Raw genomic sequence first — 16874 nt, forward strand, 5'->3', positions numbered from 1 at the left:
AGAGGCAAAGAAAACTAGTCACATGCTGAACACGAAAAGAATACTCGTCGGCATGTTATGAGGTAGATATATCCGCCAGATTCGCCGCAGACTTCACAGAAAGAAGTGCACACCTTTTTGGTGGAGGTTTAGCAAGCAATCCAAAAGCCAGTATCGATGGCCCGAATGCGTACGCGATTACGTCGACCAGTCGAGGTAGCAAATTAATTCAGCTGCCGTGGTCCCTTATTGACCAGACAACATGAAGATCAATCAAGGCGCTGATGTCTAGTCTAAGAAATATGTTGTGAAGCAGTTCAAGGTGTATAGCGTCAGGAGATCCTACGTTTGTCGTTGAGCTAAGCGTGTTGGATGCGTTTTTTTTTTTTGGCGGCTCTGGGATATTCTTGTCCAAGGAATTATCCGCCATATCCTTAGGTTTGCGGGAATTATCACACTCGGCCACCTCGACTCTGGATCTTAAATCGCCGCATCTGCGGTGGGAGAGCCGGGCATCCCTTGACCCTCCAATCCATCTCACTGTAATGTCCCTGAATGCAAGGTATCTTGGCATCACATTGTTTTCCTGCAAAGTCCAACCTCGACTGCCGAGCACTCCATAGTCGCCTTCAGAAAAGATGATGGGACGGAAAACCAAAGAAATATCAGCCTTGCCACAATTTACTTTTAACTTGAGAATAGCTTCTTCCCATAGATCGCGCACGCACAAGGATCCACTATGTTTATAAGGTTCTCGGTGCGGCGGCGATGACAATCTCATTTGGCTGGATTGTTCATGCCAGTCATTCTGGTTGTCGTGGACGATGCAGAGCAAGTCTGTCCACATAAGGGATTTTTTTTCAAGCGTTTGACAGAGGGGTATAGAATCGCGGGAATCGATACAGATCAAGTGTACAGGAATTTTCTTTCCGTGGCGGTTTAGGTTGTCGACGACTGTTCTAAGAGACTAACGACTGCCTCATTAATGGCTGAGCTGGATTTACCTGGCAAGCCTTATTTCGTCCACACTTACCGTAGTTGGATTCGATTTGTCGGCTCTCTGTCCGGGTCAATTAGCCTCATTGAAAAACTTGAACGCCTCAAATTCCTGCCCGGTAAGGAGGCACTTCAAGTTTGTCTTGTGAAAGTTTGACGCCTAGTCAGCGGCGAGTGTGAAGTTTGTTGTGTGTCATATGGCATATGAGAAAACGCTCGATCTCTGCTTAAAATCATTTGCATGCTCTGTTCTCAGATATAACAGATACTTGTCTTATACAAACCGTTAATGGAGATCTTGAATTTCTTGAATGTAGACTTGCGTTTGACGACCAAAGACGTGGTAAGAGATAGTCAGTAGACAAGCCATCAAAGGTCAAGTACGAGTATTGTGCAGCTTCACATGCACTAAATTTTACTGGGTAGGTACGGCAAGTCAAGATAGTGTGTAAACGTCAAGTACAGGGTAGGCGGGCATGGTGGCCCGGCCGGCCCGCCCAGGTACACCGGGCGGTGAGTTGAGGAATGTGTGGCAGAATCAACCGGCAGGCATCACCAGATTTCGATAAGCTTCGACGATCAGCAATTCTTGATCCGAGAACGTAGACTACCATCGCCAATTGGTACCCCGGAAAAGTCGGTTCCCCGACAGCAATCCTCAAGGCGTCTCAAGAGATGGCGTCCCGCGCGTCGTTACGACCGCTTCTCCGACCGGGCCCGAAGCGCATGCTCGGGACGCTATCCTTCTCTGCTGCTGCAGGTGCAATAATCCCTACATCATCCATATCGTTGTTGCTCTCGAATCCAGCTCTCAAGCCTGTGCGGTCTTTCCCGACATGCTGGAGCTATCACAAGCTGCTTCTATTGCCTTGCGCTCGAAGCTTCCACTCGGGGACCCCTCTCTCATCAACTCCAAACTCAAACAATGGCAACCCATCGCGGCCGTCATCTGCCGATACCGGCGATTCCATCCCAATCGCCATGCCGCCGCCAGAAGGAACTGGAGAGTCTACAGCACCAATTAGCTCCCCTCCAGAGCCACCATCAGCTCCGCCAAGCGAGCAATCGATCGAAACAGAGTCCAAGTCAACCTCTTCAGAATCATCTAACCAAGAACAACAACAAGAACAACCATCCCCCACTACAGACGAACCCACCCCCTCGACGTCCGCAAACCAGTCCACCGACGCAAAGAACCCGACCCAGCCCCTGACCGCGCGCATCACCAACGCCATCGACAACCTCCAAACCCGCCTCCTGGCCGGGCAGCAGACCCTCAACGACCTGACGGGCTACTCGTCGATCGAGCAGATCAAGCACCAAAACGCCGAGCTCGAGAAGCAGCTGGCGGCGGCGCAGGCCCACCTCCGGCACGCGCGGCAGGCGTACAAGACTGCACACTCGGCGCGGGCCTCGACGCAGCGCGAGGTGACGACGCTGCTGGCCCGCAAGGACGGCTGGTCGCCGCTGGACCTGGAGCGCTTCACGACGCTGTACCGACAGGACCACCAGCTCGAGACCGAGGCGCAGCGTGCCGCCCGCGAGCTGACCGAGGCCGAGGATGACGAGGCCCGCCTCTCGGCCGCCCTGACCAACGGCATCATGCGCCGCTACCACGAGGAGCAGGTCTGGAGCGACCGCATCCGCCGCGCCAGCACCTGGGGCACCTGGGGCCTCATGGGCGTCAACATCCTCCTCTTCCTCGTCCTGCAGTTCGTCGCCGAACCTTGGAGGCGTCGCAGGCTGGTCAGGAGCATCGCCGAGGGCGAGAAGCCCATGATGGACGAGGTCAGGCACGAGCTCGAGGCTGTCAGGGGCGCCTTGGCCGCGTTTGAGAAGACCACCGCCGCCGCTGCCGCTGCCGCTGAAGCTGCTCCTGCTGCTGAGCCTGCTGCTCTGACATCGGCCCAAGCGGTTGCGGATCAGGTACAGGTCGTTGGGACGACACCTGACGAGGTCGTCGTCACAGCCGGAACCGCCCCTGAGCCTACATCCCGGCCTACTCAGCCCTGGGCCGAGGTTATCGTAGATCCAAAGCTGTGGGGACCAGTTCTCTCTGACTTGTACAGTGAGCGAAGGATAGACCTTACAATGCGTGAGGTTTCCATAATAGCACTAGAGGGTGCCCTGGCTGGAGCAGTAATCTTCGCCGGTGCATTTGCCTTGCTAGTGAGGAACTAAGATTTCTACGTTTTTAACAAGGCCAGCTTGTACCTTCACGCTAAGTATACTATGTATTTTTTTTGTATGTTATATGATCTCGGAATTAGACATCCAAAGAGGTACTATGCATAGACCAATAACGTAATCAATCACTCACGTCTGGGCGATTGGATGCTGTCCAGCTCAACACTCATACCTCGCTTTGTATTATTACCATCTATCAATGCCACTCGTCCGCTATTGGTAAAAACGAGTGAGGGGGTATACTGAGAAGTAGTACGCAAAAGTTATGGCTCGACGAACATCTCCTATCCGTCCCCTAAAAGCTGATCCAGTCAACCAGTAGCCGCGAATACCTAGGTATCTTCGCGAATTCTGGTTCTGATCTTCCAAGCAGATACATGTTCAATCGTTGCTGAAGGTAATCCAAGATTCCTTTCGTGAATCGCTTGGATTCCCTGCAGATTCAATCAACCACTCAGAAAACCTTGGTAACGGCTCCGTGTCGACATGCTATCGAATATCCGACTGGATTATCTATTCCTGCATGTGACGCCCTGTGGTCATGACGTTGACCGTCTCTTAAGCCGACCAGGTAAAGTTTGATGCAGATTTCATGAACAATCTCAGTCAAAGTCTGCTGTGTATGAAAAGCCACGGAACTCCTCCTGCATGGCCTGGGACAATACTGTATCGAGACAATCCTAAGTTAGCTGCTGATGGGAAAACAGTTCTTATCAAATGGCTGTGAAAACTTACCCGATTGAACTGGTGTCAGGACAGGCGTAACACTAGTAAACTCTGAGTCAAAGTTACTCGTGTCCGTGGCACTCTTGATCTGTGGCAGGAAAGGTGGCGCCACGCGTTTGTGATAAATGTCATCCCAGACTATGTTGCGGAAGAAGGGCTGCGACATGACCTCCTGGGCATCAGTCGGTCCACTTCCCAGACGCTGGTCTGGTTCCCTGGTAAGCAGCTTCTGCAGGATCGAAACAGAGTCGCGCGGCATGTGAATAGGATACAGCGGCTCGTCAGCCAGAATGGCGTCGTAGATCTCATCTTCATCTTCACCTCTGAAAGGCGACTGTTGAAGAAGCATCTGGTAGATCAAAACGCCAAACGCCCACCAGTCGACTGCTCGACCATACTTCTTATCAAGCAAAATCTGCGCACACACATTAGTCACTCGTCAACTGACTCAAAACTCTTATTTTTCTTACCTCTGGCGCCATAAACTCGGGGGTACCGCAGAACGTGCTCGTGGTAGAGCCGTACCACATGTCTTCCTTGCAAAGACCATAGTCGGCGATCTTGATGTGACCGTCAAGAGTGAGAAGAATGTTGTCAAGCTTGAGATCGCGGTAGATGACACCGTTCTCGTGGAAGTACTTGAGAGCCAAGCAAACTTCGGCAGCATAGAACCTATGAAATGTCAGTGAACATTCCCAGGCTGTGGCAGGAGCCACCGCGGTTTCGTATACTTACTGGGCCCTACGAGTGCCAAACTGGCCTCGTTGGATGTGCAACATCAAATCTCCACCACTAATGTATTCTTCCACGAAGTATACACGCGTCTCAGTCTGGAAGCAGGCGTGTAGGTTGGTGAGGAACGGATGCCGTTCCCGGTTGGCGATGAGGAACACCCGCTTCTCCGAACGAATGCTCTCGACTTCGTCATTTTCGATGATAAACTCTTTCTTGAGAACTTTGATAGCATAGAGCTTCCTAGTTTTCTTGGATTCTGCAAGCATTACCTTGCCGAAATTGCCCTTGCCAAGTACAGCCAAGAAGTTGAAGTGGTCAAGCCCGATACGCTGGCCTGTACCTGGATCCGTAGCTGAAGGAAGAGGCCTCTTCGCAGATGTCGGAATGACGGTTCCGGCAGTCGGCGAGATGATTTGTTGTTCCTGATGCTGCTGCTTGACAGGTGACAGAGGCTGCTGAGCTTGTGAAGCGTGTTGCTGGGGAGAGTACATCGGCTGTTGCTGCTGCTGTTGGGGTCGAGCTTGTTGCTGCTGCTGAGCCATCTGCGGCTGGCTGCCGTATCCCCCGCTGATATTAGCGTAGTCCGCAGGATTGTACTTTCGCTGCTGGGGCTGCCCGTACCCCGCTTGCTGTTGCGGCGGTGGTGATTGCTGCGGTTGTGCGTATGGGTCATCATGTGGACCATATGAACCATAGCGGCCCCCGCTGGCCGAACCGTAGTCAGTAACCGGCTGCTGTCCTTGCCGTCCATGCTGAGAAGACATGGCTCCCGGCAGACCGGTCATAGCAGCCGTTGCCGCAGCCGCAGCTTGGGAAGAGGTTGACGTCCTATCTGGGGAAGTGATCCGCTGAGGCGACGTTTGGCTAGAGTACATGAATTTGGCAGCTTCTGTAGCTTCAGGAGATGCCTGACCGTAGCTTGATCCCATTCCCTGAGAGAACGATGCCGACGGGGCGTGCCCGGAGCCAGGCGGGCTCATTTTTCCACTGCGCAAAGTACGGTCGCTCATAGAGCTAGCCTTTTGCTGGCGTTGTTTCTGAGACCTGATGCCCTCGAGAATCTGGTTTGCGACAGCCATCGACATACCGCAAAAGTCCGGAACCAGGTGTACACAGCCGGCATGGGCCGCCATTTGACACTCGCTGCATTTCCTGCAGTTCTTCTTCCCGAATGGCAATAGGTAACCGCAGTGACAGCACCAGTTTGCAGTCAGGTTAGAGAAAGCCACGAATCTGTGGGGAATCCTGTGGTTGATCTTCTCCTCGTCCGGATCAGTCTCAGCATTGGATTTGCTGATGCATTTGGTGACCACGCTCGTGTAGCACTTGATATGGCAAGTGTACTTGCAATCCTCGCACTGCATCCCCGATCCGCCCTTGAGGAAATCCCCACAGAGCGCACAGCGCATAATGTTGTAGAACTGGCGTTCCACAAACTTGTGTCCATACATTTCGTGAACCTCCTCCTTGCGTTGACGGATGGCGCCCTTGCGTCCAAGACCCAAATCCACTGGGCGACGGTCCTTGCTCTGCTTGAAAAAGTTCAGGCTCAGCTGGATGGAGCCCGTGGGCTCGAGGTTAAACCAGCCTGTAATAGGTTCCTGAACCTGTCCCATCTGACCTTGCTGACCTGGTTGCTGCGGCTCCCCCGGCTGGCCGTACCCTTGCTGCTGGCCTTGGAGGCCAGGGGATACTGGCAGGCCACCAGGCTGCTGCTGTTGAGGATTCATCGGAAATTGTGGAGGCGGGATTCTGGTAGCAGGGTTGTTCACATCGCCCATCCGGTCCGCTGACACCCAGCCCAGACTATTAGTTTCCGCTTCGATCTTCTTCCTGCGCAGCTCTTCAGCGATATCGGATATTCTGACCCAGAGCATCCCGATGGGAATTGCGTGCTCTCCAGGTTTGTCGTAAACGGTGAGCTCAATTTCATTTGCCTTGTCGACCTCTACGTTGTGATACTCGTTCTCCCACCTGTCTGTTCGAGATACTCTAGTACGGGCAGCGATATTGTCCTCCACCTTGATTGCCACGAAAGTGTCAGGGCCTCGGGCAAAGCGTCCTGTGGGAGCGTGGTCGACATCTTTGATGGCAATGACCCGAATCGATAGTTGACCAGTAAGGGGCTTCCGCAGGTTGGGCATGTTGATACTATCATCTGTGGGAGAGTAACAAGCGTTAGCAGGTACTGTAGCTGAGTCAAAAGGAGCAAGTGGCTGTCCCGCGCCGGAAACCTACCATCCGGTGAATCTCCCGAGTCAATGTCTATGTGCAATTCCTCGTATCTTCGCAAAGCCTGTTTCAAAAGTACGATTTTTTGCTTGCTCTCAACCCGACGGGCGGCTGCGTCGGCTCTGCTCTTCTTATCACCTTCCATCTGATACAGCTGTACCATCTTTTCGATACCTTTCAGGTACTGTTCCTCAACATTGAGCTTGAACTGAATTTGCGACAGCATGAGCTGGATCCGGGGACCGAGGTATGCAGTGTCGTATTTGATTAGATCTGCCATTATAGAAGATGTACATGTTAGCTAGGGAATCTTTTGATGTTGAGATTGCAGCCAGTTGTGTCACCCTATCGACTCACCCAGCTTTGTAAAGTTTGGTCGCGTTTTTGGTATATGGCTCCCAGGGCCTTGGTTGGCGAAAGGACCTCGCGGCGGCATCAGATCGCCATGCTCGCCGATCTGACTGTACTGCGCTTGGCCATAACCGTCACTACCAGCGCCATATCCCCCATCCTTAGGAGGAGGCATGGGGCCATCTTCCTCGACGGCACTTCGCGGGCGGGACGAAGAGGAGGCGCTGGCGGCAATGGTGGAGCCGCCGATGCTAAGGTTGTCCATTCCTTGACCCATACTGCGCATCTGCATTTCCCGCAGTGTGTTTTCAAAGAACTCGAGGTTGCGGCGGCCCTCGCGCATCTGGGTGTCGAGCTTGGATCGGACGGCATCATTGTTGGTCTGCTGTCGCATCAAGTTGGCAGCATTGATCAGAGCTTTCTCGCGCTCGATCTTTTTGTAGATGTCTTGTATCCTGTCATCCATGGCTGCAGATTTTGGAGGCCTGTCTCGAAAAAGTCGAGACGGGCGTTTATTTTGGCTGCTCGAGAGTTGTGCGAGGGCTTCTCGTCTTGGTCACGGTTGGCGCCAACTGCAGTGCGGTCGGTCGCGGGGAAGAGTAAAGGGTGGGGTTTCAATAACGGAGCTTCTGCTCCAACCGGAATTTGGTTGTGCAGCTCAGGTCAAAGCACCGTCGGTTCCGGATCTCGCAAATGTTCAATTGAATAAAATTTCCCAAGACCTGCAATGTCTTGGGGCGTCTGCTGTGAACTGCGTATAGTTTAAGCAGTCAGTCAGCCCCAACCTTGAATGAGCCAAGTATTGAGGGAGAACCCAGGCCGAACAATGGCGTCAGCGCTACAATGAAACCGCGGGGTTGTTGTGGTTAGAAATTGCGCGCCGGTTTGCTGTGACAGGGTTGCTTCTGAGCAAGTCTATACAGAGCTAATCTGTTTGCCCCCGCTCAACACGCGACACACGGCAGAAGCCTCGCGTTGTAGAAATGGTGACGGCTGAAAATACTGGGGAGTTGGAGGACTGGTTCTGAGGAGCCAGCAAGTCGTCAGTCAAGTGTCAGACGCACAATTGCAGACGGAGGGCACATTTGGGCAGCAAGTCCACGTTCGGCGTTAATTATGTAGTGGAGCCCGTGGACTGACTGGGGTAGGTAACAGGGCGGGGTTTTTGCCAGTAAAAGCCATCCAAGGTCCAAGGAAAGGAGCAGCAAGTAAGTGGACTGGACAAAAAAAAAATAGAGAGAGAAAAAGAAAAGGAGAATGAAAAATACGAAAGGAAGCAAAAAAATAAACATAAACCAGTGATAGCGAGGTGGGATGGACAGTCGGACCAATGGAACATAACCAACCATTCCATGAGGACAGGACGGGATAATTTGTTTCGGACTGACAAGAATGGTTGCTGTGGTAAGCAATTGCAGACGCTCTGTTGCAGTGTTACTGATTGTCGGAAGAGCTTTTGACAGGAAGCAGGCAACCTTAGATTACCTATGTAGGTACCAGGTTAGAAAAAGTAGGTAGGTAATGTACCTGAGTAATGGAGGATTTAATTCACCAGTTCCTGACCAAGCTGAACCGCATCAGCCCAGTGTCCAAGGCGAAAGTGTTGATAATATTAAGGTTCTCAGTCTCCTCTCTGGGCTCCCATGTACGGTATGTACCGAAAGAAAATACCAAAGTTAAAGAGCGAGGCTTTGGCTAAGACGGAGGCAGCAAGGAAATAAGGTACTATGGAGGAAAAACTGGAGGTTTGAACCGGAGCTTGCCCTGGCCCAGTTTCGCCTCCCTTCAGCAATTATTTCTTGTTGTACGTTCCCAAGGTGGGTTTCTCAACCGGAATGTTGGGCAGCCGTCGATGGGTTATACGAAGTAGCAATAGCAACCACAATCGAGGCTTGGCCATGCTTGGAAAATCCGCTGCGAATCTTTGTGTCACTGTGCATCAACTGTCCACCCCCACCACGGGTAGGACTTCGCCCCACCACTTTCAGTCCTACGGAACGGAGTAGGCGTGGGGTCAGTCACTTGTTGCTTCGACGTATCGGCCCGAGTGCTACGGTGCTACTACTAAGACCACCTCAGCAGACCTTGGACAAAGGCCAATTTTTTATTTTTTTAAAAAAATAATAATTAACAACTATACTAAATTTCTGGGTAATTTCAACAGTAATAATGACTGTGCTTATTTTCCATCCCCAGGGACATTCAAATGCAGCCGCGCAAACAAAACCATTTTGCTGGGTCCGAAGGATGTTTTGCCCAGGAACAATGACGTTGCTTCGGAATAAAACTTAGAGGTAAGGTAGTGGTCAGTCTAGCTCCCGACAACCAAGCATTACCCATAGACGGAACATGCAAGGTTCTGCACTCAGACCAGCATCAAACTTGGGCAATGCTTACAACCGATCTCCAGGCCCCTGAGCCTAAGAAATGGTTCTTATCTGGAGATTGTTGAAATTTGAGGAACTTTGCAACATCCATGAAGATCATGAGGTAAATCAGGTGCATAGTCTAATCTAGCCTGGATTGGTTGCGACACGCTGTTGTCGATCTCGCCGGTGTGCCGCCGTGGGTGCCTTGGGTGTGTTTTGAGTATCTGTATGTCATCGGGGGTGATCATGCAGCAGGTTAGCGCATCGAGGTTACCTTATTCAATAACCTAGCACTATTCGCTGGCAAACATCCATCTCAGCCCTATGGTAACCCGCCGCCGGTCTCAACTCCCCCTGGCCACTCTCGGACGCTTGGTATGAATTATAAACCCCGATTAAATATGTATGCTACCTTTAGTGTCAAATAGACTCACAGTATGCTCTGCAGCTTTCACTGGCTGATGTCAAGTAATCCTCAAGGGACTTCGGATGCAGAGGCATTTAACAGAGACTTGACTAGAAAATCTAAAGGGAAAAAATAAAAATAAAAAATAAGAATTAAATAAAGAGACTCGCGGTGATTCAAAACGTACATACAAGCCAAACATCAGGATAGGATGATTTTTAACATGGTCAGCAGATCAAAAGACAGGCGCATAGCTTCCCGGCTTCCCACTTGAAGAAGACTTTATTGTGTTCATTTCTCAGTCAGGCCAAGTTACATAAAGGTGAGAAAAAAAAAATCCGAACATTGAAACTGGGAATTTGGCATCTAGGTCTAACTCGATGATCTGGCAAAAGACATTTTTACCCCAAAAGAACTCTGCCATCCCTCATCCAAACCAAACAATTTCATTAATCTAAGAGGTGTACTCCTTCTGCAGAGATTTTGCAATAGTGTTGAGCTGGATGTTGCTCGTTCCCTCGTAGATGGCGCCGATCTTGCTGTCGCGGAAGAATTTCTCGGCCAGTCCCTCGCGCACGAAACCCATACCGCCCATCCATTCAACAGCCAGGCCGCTGACGCGACCTGCAACCTGAGACGCGTACAACTTGGCCATCGCGGCGTCGCGAACAAAGTCCTCTCCGGCCTCCTTCTTGCGCGCAGCGTTATACACCAGCGCCCGCGCCGCGGCAATCTCCACATAGGACTGCGCCATTTGGTGCTGCATGCCCTGGAACTCGCCAATCAGTTGGCCGAATTGCTTGCGGTCGTTCCAGCAGTACCTTGGAAAAAAGAACAAAATGTCAGTTGAATGAGGTTTGGTGGGTGGAATCATCAAAGTTGTAGTGTAAAGAGCGACTCACCTTGCTGCATTCTCCCAAGCACCCAGAGCAAGTCCAGTCATCTGCGCAGCAATGCCTATCCTGCCCTCGTTCAGTAGTCCTATGGCATACTTGTAACCGGCACCCTTCTCACCAAGCAAGTTCTCCTTGGGGATCTCTACGTCATCAAAGTTGATCACGCAAGTGCTGCTGGCTCGGATGCCCAACTTCTTCTCCTTCTTGGCGATGCTGAAGCCCTTGGTGCCCTTCTCCACTACGAAAGCGGTGATACCCTTGTAACCCTTGGCAGGGTCTAGGTTTGCAAAGACAATAAAGAACTCTGCCTCCATCGAGTTGGTGATCCACATCTTGCTGCCCGAGATCTTGAATCCATCACTCGTCTCGGTAGCCTTGGTTGCGAGCGCAAATGCATCCGATCCGCTCACCGGCTCGCTCAGACAGAAGGATCCGACAGTCTCGGTAGCCAGGCGCGGGAGGAATCGCTTCTTTAGCTCGGCAGAGCCCCACTTGATGATGGCCGTGTTTACGAGTGTGTTGTGGACGTCGACCAGAACGGAGACGGAGGGGTCGACACGCGCCAGCTCCTCGATTCCAACGATGGCAGAAGTAAAGTTCATCCCAGCGCCGCCGTACTCCTCGGGGATCTCGACACCCATCAGGCCCTGCTCGAACAGCTGCTCGACAATTGAGGGGTCCATGGTCTCGGCCTCGTCCATTTCCCGCACCTTGGGGAGGACCACATCATTGGCGAACTTGGAAACCGCTTCCTGCATTGCCACCTCGGTCTCGGAAAGGTGCGTGATGGGTGTAGGTGTGAGGTCATGTAGGTCGAAGCGGCGGGCGGGGCTGCTGGAGAAGGTACGGGCGAGACTGAAAGAAACTACTGTTCAGCATAACGTAGTTTGATGGAGTTTGATATGTGCGGAACCTACCGCTGCATGCTAGGGACTGGCGGAGCAACACATCTCCTTCTTGAGGCAGACAAAGCAGCAAAGGCGGCAGCCTGGCTCCTCCGGATCGCCGCTGGGCGAACAACTCGAGCGATCGACGACATGATGTGAACAAAGTAAGTAGGTGAGCCTGCACGATTGAACAATAGTGTTTGATGATGCGCAGTAAAGCAAATGATGATTTCCGGGTAAATGGGAGTCAGATGCGGAATCACAGAAAACAACGAAGAAATTAGCTTTTGCCCTTAGTTGCCAGATCTAAGGAAGTTTGTTGCAGGTAGATGCAGAGTGCAAGTCGGAGACTGAACGCCAGTTCGTCTTAGGTCCGCCCGCACCGACGAGGTGAAGCGGCGGCCTTGGCTGACTTGCAGATCTTCAGCCGAGGCTAGCCAGAGAACAGGGGAGGTCTTGTGTGGGTGGGTACCGGCCTTGACTGCGTGTGGAATTTCCCCAGCCGCTCTTGGCATACGCCATTCGATGGATGGGCCTCCATGAATTCCATGTGACGTTCGGAAAGCGGAAAAACAGTCCACCGAGACCGCACCCCTGACACCCGGAGGCATGGGTGGGTCTGAGTTAGCTGCGATTCAGGGAGGCCAATTGCTTGGTACAACCAAAAAGTTCAGAATTGAGTTAACCGCGACGGCAACTGCAACGATCACCGCAATACAGCCTACACGCGGGCAGATTTGCACAATGTCGGCCCCTTTCCTTCGACAAATACTTACGCCGGCCCTCCGGAGGCCTGCTCTTCCTAGATTCGTAGCACCGAAGCCAGTCTCGAAGCCCATAATTCCGAGGCGGACATTCACGAGCACGACACCACGATGCGCGACGCTGATGCAAGTTCTTAGGGTAAATCACGCCCAATGTTCAATGCCGAGCTTTTTCATCATGTCTCATGCCCGCTAACAAGCTTCGTCTGCCTTGATTTGCACGACAACAGGGTTGCCGGAAAGCCCAACGAGCTCGCCACGCCGTCTCGCCTGCTCTTGCCAACGCCCGCGCCCCCTGCATGAAGGGCGTCTGCATCAAGGTCGGCATCACGAGGCCCAAGAAGCCCAACTCAGGCGAGCGAAAGACTGCCCGTGTGCGTCTGTCAACCGGCCAAACAATCACGGCGTACATTCCTGGCGAGGGTCACAACATCCAGCAGCACTCTGTCGTTTTCGTACGCGGCGGAAGGAGTCAGGATTGTCCCGGTGTGCGATACCATCTGATCAGGGGTGCTGGTGACTTGGTGAGTTTTTTTTTTTTTTTCATGGTTCTTCGTCCTTTCTAGCCGGCGAACCTGCATACTGTGCTGTGGCTTATAATTGGGGGTCTGCATGAGTGATCCTTCGTTACTGACATCGCGCTTCATTTGCAGTCTGGTGTCACGGGCCGTAGCTCAAGCAGGAGCAAATATGGCACCAAGAAGCCAAAGAAGGCGGTCACTTAAGCTGGAGTAGCGTGTAACAAATGTTGGAGGTTGCTGTTGTACCAAATTCAATAACGAGTACAACGGTATACATGCAGCCTGTGTAATGAAAATCAGTGTATTATATTTCGACCAATCTGAAAAATTACCATGCTGTCAAAACACATCGAAAGATTCCAATACTGATATGCTCGACAACCGGAAGACCATCCCTTGTTAAACTGGATTCTCATTTGGGAACTGCAATGAATAGGCGAACTCCTTAATTGTCTGTTTACCCCTCGAACCATATCAACGCATAGCTGCCTTCCATCCAAATACGCCTTATGTCCCAGTGCCGTCAAGCACTCATGGCTCAGCTTTGAGCTTTTAGATTGGGTTTTGGATCAATCGACCGGTCTGTATCCCCGAGAAAAAGAACAAAAAATGCCATTACAAATCCGTTTAAGCGGCCAACCCATTCAATGCAAGCAAAATCTATCGTAGCAACCCCCACGCCGAAGCTATAATCTGCGCCTGTCTTAGAAACCCACCCTTTTTAGTCAGTCTCCTTCTCCCAACCCTCAGGCTTCTCCATTCCATTGGCCTCGAAGAAACGCGAAGTACCTAAGCAAGAAGTATTAGAGCTGGATCCGAATCGTTTAAACGATGCGTGGTTTTGTCTAGGACTCTGATACTCACAAGAATAACCCTTCCAGTCAAAGTTGTCCTTGGGGTTACATGTGCACTTGAGCTTTTGGCGGAGTTTGTCGCCAGTGGGGCAGTGCGTGAATGGGACGTGCCAGTAGGCAATATCGTTGAAAAAATGAAGCTCCTCTTTCTTGAGCATAAGTCCAGCAGCAATAGAGTGAACCGGAGCATCTCCCCAGCGCTCGTAGAAGAAACCGCCATCCTTGTCAAGAGACTCGAAGTAGTCAATGTAGGCCTTGGAGCGTAGCCAGTTCAGGTCGCCAATCTCAAAGTTGGACCACTACAGCTGAGGTTAGCAAATATGAAAAAGCGCCAGAAAGATTCAGCAATACGTACAAAGTGGCACTTGTTGTAGGTCTCGCCGCCATCGTCACTCAGGAACTGCAAGGTGTTGCCTTCGACAATGTGCTCCGGGTGGTTCTTCATGAACTTCTTGGTGCTGTCCCAAAGGGTTGGGATTGTCTCGACGTACTCGTACAAGCTCAGGACGAAGCTGTACTTCTTTTTGTTCTCCTTCATGTAGCGGAAGGGGTCGTAGTGGATGTCACAGAAGAGCTTGACGCTGGGCTCAACGCGCCAGTAGTAGTCGTAGTTCATCATAAGCGGCTGGCGGAAGAAGAAGCCCGACTCGAAGCGACACATGTGGCGGTAGCTGATAGAGTCTCCGTAGATGATCTTCCTTTCCTTCATGTCCTCGCGCACCTTGGCGGCCTTTGCCTCATCGATCCACTCAGGGAACGACCAATGCTCCTTCGGAATCTCACCGTAGTGTGTCTTGCCCGAGACGAGGGAAGTAGTGATGGCTTTAAATTCATCATCAAAAGGTGCGTCGTTCAGGAAGACCCAATCGTAGTTGTAGCGCTTGTTGAAGCGGTCCTCGACCTGGCGGATCGAGTCGGCAATCTCCCAAATGTCCGAGTTACGGGCAAGCGTGACAAATGTTGCGTTCACCCGTGGGCCTGGTGCCACGTTGACGAGATCCTCCCATTCGGGCTGCCCAGGCTTCATAGCCATGGGGTGCTCAGCTGCCTTGCCAGAGTCAACCTTGCCGATGGCAGGTTTGTTGGAGGTCTGATCTTTCTTAGGAGCATCATCGGCCTTGTGTGTGTCCACCTTCGTAGCATCGCCCTTGGACGTGTCGACCTTGGCAGGTTGTTGTGTAGCAGGCTGGTTCTGTTGGATTTCGCCGCTTCCGCCTGGGTACTGATCTGGCCTTACATCGTAAGAAGAGTGTGAAACGAAATAGAATACAGCGAGAACCTGATGAGCGAGTGAGTTAGCTGTCAGTACAAGTTCGCAGTCGAGTTGTTCAAGACAACCATGTCTAAAGTCGAACTTACAAAAAAGGCGATCAAGAGGTATCGCACGTAGCGAGCGCTACCGGCCGCCATGTTGAAGCTCTAGAAAAAAACCACAAGACTGCAAGATTGAACGGAATATCAATGAACCTTTGAGCCGGTCTATTTAGGTGTAGATCGGCTCTGGCGAGATTGTCGAGCAGAGGTAGAAATGTGGTTTAGGGCCGCCTCGAAACCGAAAGCGTAGCAAGGGGCGATCGCAACTATTCGCTGTGAAAACAGGGAGCAGAAACGGAGAAAAAAAAAGAAAAAAAAGAAAAAGAACGTAGTCAATTGAAAGTAGCTGTTGTTGAACTTCACTCTGCGCCCATTGCGAGCTTTTGACCAAGCTGAGTGCTCTAGTCAAATTTGGTGTTTGTGGCAACAGGATGTTGCGCCAATGGTTTGGTTGAGTTGGCAAGTAGAGATGATGGCTAGAATACCCAGATGAAATGGGCGGAATCAAGATGTAAGCTTGCAAGCCCGGTATGCACTATGCTGGTCTACGGCAGACCGGACTGGGCGGTACAGGAAAGGGGATGACAGCTGAAGGACAAACAAATGCCACGCAAGAAACCCCTGATCAATTGTGGGGCACAGTAGGTACATAACGTTTTAATCCTCTGCACGCGCGTCCGAGGGAGGAGGGTGCCACGTCGACACGAACAAAATAAATTGAGACTTTCATCACAGCCAGTTCTCTTCCCCAGCCCTCGAGTCACGTCCGGTAACTTTTGCCTTATTAGGGAGGCACCATGCCTTTGCAAAGTTTAAGACCTTAGGTAGGTCGTCTTGGTCGTATACCCTTACGAAGCCAGCCTCCGCAGGTGCGAACACAGTGTCTGCAACCGATTCTTTTTCATGCATCCTTCCCCTTTCCATCCTGCATGTTAAGACTTGTCTCGCATTTTTTCAGCTTTCCCGGCAATATACCCGTCAAGCTACCATATCATATGCATGGCGTGGCATATTATGAGCGTTAGCTCGTCCAATTCGACCTCCTTAGCAAGCCTGGCGTACCGTATGCTCAATTGAGCCAGAACCTATGTCATGGTTTGACTTCCATATCATGTCGCTGTCCCCTCCCTACGTACCAAATCTTGCCCCTATTCTGAACCCAAAGTCAGTTATGTCGGTTTCACAAGCTTAAGGTACCTATCCATGTCGGCAGACAAGCGTGGGTAAGGTAGGTGCCTGTAAAGCAGGGTGCGGAGTACGTAAGCCAAGGTACCTGGGTACCTATTCCCCGAGTATACAGGTATTTGCTAATGAGGTCAACATATCGAGGTTTCTGAATAAGTAAGTGATCTATCGTTCTCGTTTTTGTAATATAACTTTGTTGGGATATCTCGGAGCCGAGAAGATATGGGAGATTGAACAAGAAGAATCAAAGTGGGACAATTTACCCATGATGAAATAGAAATCGCCGACTTGTGTACATAGTGTAGTTGCCAATCATGATTCGGGTACATGCAGCCACTTTCGTTATTCATCTGGCTTAAGCCTTAGCTTTGATGCAAGCGACCTCATCCAACCCGCGAGCGAGAAACGGCTATTCTCCTAAGATTATCTACTATCCAAATGGTATACTGATTTTTATAATCAATAACCAACC

The 16874-nt window shown here is 51.3% G+C and overlaps 5 protein-coding genes across 5 annotated transcripts; 2 read left to right on the forward strand and 3 right to left on the reverse strand.

Moving 5' to 3' along the window:
• Positions 1-1650: 1650 nt before the first annotated feature.
• PgNI_07253 (uncharacterized protein) lies at positions 1651-3156 on the forward strand (the record flags this gene model as incomplete). Its single annotated transcript, XM_031127268.1, has 1 exon — positions 1651-3156. One exon carries the CDS (start codon positions 1651-1653, stop codon positions 3154-3156), a length of 1506 nt encoding a protein of 501 aa, XP_030980702.1.
• Positions 3157-3321: 165 nt separating this feature from the next.
• PgNI_07254 (uncharacterized protein) lies at positions 3322-9000 on the reverse strand. Its single transcript, XM_031127269.1, has 8 exons — positions 8759-9000; positions 8553-8691; positions 7213-8230; positions 6862-7128; positions 4624-6781; positions 4359-4560; positions 3898-4303; positions 3322-3826 (listed from the first exon to the last, which is right to left on the reverse strand). Exons 3-8 carry the CDS (start codon positions 7670-7672, stop codon positions 3765-3767), a joined length of 3555 nt encoding a protein of 1184 aa, XP_030980707.1. The 5' UTR covers positions 7673-8230; positions 8553-8691; positions 8759-9000; the 3' UTR covers positions 3322-3764.
• A 1238-nt stretch (positions 9001-10238) lies between these two features.
• On the reverse strand, positions 10239-12143 carry PgNI_07255 (uncharacterized protein). The gene is made up of 3 exons (XM_031127270.1): positions 11795-12143; positions 10884-11732; positions 10239-10802 (listed from the first exon to the last, which is right to left on the reverse strand). Exons 1-3 carry the CDS (start codon positions 11914-11916, stop codon positions 10436-10438), a joined length of 1338 nt encoding a protein of 445 aa, XP_030980706.1. The 5' UTR covers positions 11917-12143; the 3' UTR covers positions 10239-10435.
• A 283-nt stretch (positions 12144-12426) lies between these two features.
• Positions 12427-13398, forward strand: PgNI_07256 (uncharacterized protein). Its single transcript, XM_031127271.1, has 3 exons — positions 12427-12667; positions 12759-13052; positions 13182-13398. Exons 1-3 carry the CDS (start codon positions 12509-12511, stop codon positions 13251-13253), a joined length of 525 nt encoding a protein of 174 aa, XP_030980705.1. The 5' UTR covers positions 12427-12508; the 3' UTR covers positions 13254-13398.
• Positions 13399-13452: 54 nt separating this feature from the next.
• PgNI_07257 (uncharacterized protein) lies at positions 13453-15600 on the reverse strand. The gene is made up of 4 exons (XM_031127272.1): positions 15263-15600; positions 14259-15182; positions 13914-14202; positions 13453-13838 (listed from the first exon to the last, which is right to left on the reverse strand). The coding sequence occupies exons 1-4, from the start codon at positions 15311-15313 to the stop codon at positions 13771-13773; spliced, it is 1332 nt and encodes a 443-aa protein (XP_030980704.1). The 5' UTR covers positions 15314-15600; the 3' UTR covers positions 13453-13770.
• Positions 15601-16874: the final 1274 nt, after the last annotated feature.

The sequence above is a fragment of the Pyricularia grisea genome (genome assembly GCF_004355905.1).
Source record: "Pyricularia grisea strain NI907 chromosome Unknown Pyricularia_grisea_NI907_Scaffold_4, whole genome shotgun sequence".
NCBI lineage: Eukaryota > Fungi > Ascomycota > Sordariomycetes > Magnaporthales > Pyriculariaceae > Pyricularia > Pyricularia grisea.

Excerpts from the sequence above, each read along its gene's own strand:
- PgNI_07255 (XM_031127270.1), bottom strand. The coding sequence starts at position 11,916 with ATGTCGTCGATCGCTCGAGTTGTTCGCCCAGCGGCGATCCGGAGGAGC. Across the intron at positions 11,733-11,794 it reads CCAGTCCCTAGCATGCAGCG|TCTCGCCCGTACCTTCTCCA; the intron begins GTAGGTTCCGCA and ends AGTTTCTTTCAG. Across the intron at positions 10,803-10,883 it reads GCTTGGGAGAATGCAGCAAG|GTACTGCTGGAACGACCGCA; the intron begins GTGAGTCGCTCT and ends CTTTTTTCCAAG.
- PgNI_07257 (XM_031127272.1), bottom strand. The coding sequence starts at position 15,313 with ATGGCGGCCGGTAGCGCTCGCTACGTGCGATACCTCTTGATCGCCTTT. Across the intron at positions 15,183-15,262 it reads ACCTCTTGATCGCCTTTTTT|GTTCTCGCTGTATTCTATTT; the intron begins GTAAGTTCGACT and ends CTCGCTCATCAG. Across the intron at positions 13,839-13,913 it reads TGACTGGAAGGGTTATTCTT|GTACTTCGCGTTTCTTCGAG; the intron begins GTGAGTATCAGA and ends CTTCTTGCTTAG.
- PgNI_07254 (XM_031127269.1), bottom strand. The coding sequence starts at position 7,672 with ATGGATGACAGGATACAAGACATCTACAAAAAGATCGAGCGCGAGAAA. Across the intron at positions 6,782-6,861 it reads CTCGGGAGATTCACCGGATG|ATGATAGTATCAACATGCCC; the intron begins GTAGGTTTCCGG and ends ACTCTCCCACAG. Across the intron at positions 3,827-3,897 it reads CCTGACACCAGTTCAATCGG|TATTGTCCCAGGCCATGCAG; the intron begins GTAAGTTTTCAC and ends GTCTCGATACAG.
- PgNI_07256 (XM_031127271.1), top strand. The coding sequence starts at position 12,509 with ATGTCGGCCCCTTTCCTTCGACAAATACTTACGCCGGCCCTCCGGAGG. Across the intron at positions 12,668-12,758 it reads CGCTGATGCAAGTTCTTAGG|GGTTGCCGGAAAGCCCAACG; the intron begins GTAAATCACGCC and ends GCACGACAACAG. Across the intron at positions 13,053-13,181 it reads TCAGGGGTGCTGGTGACTTG|TCTGGTGTCACGGGCCGTAG; the intron begins GTGAGTTTTTTT and ends CTTCATTTGCAG.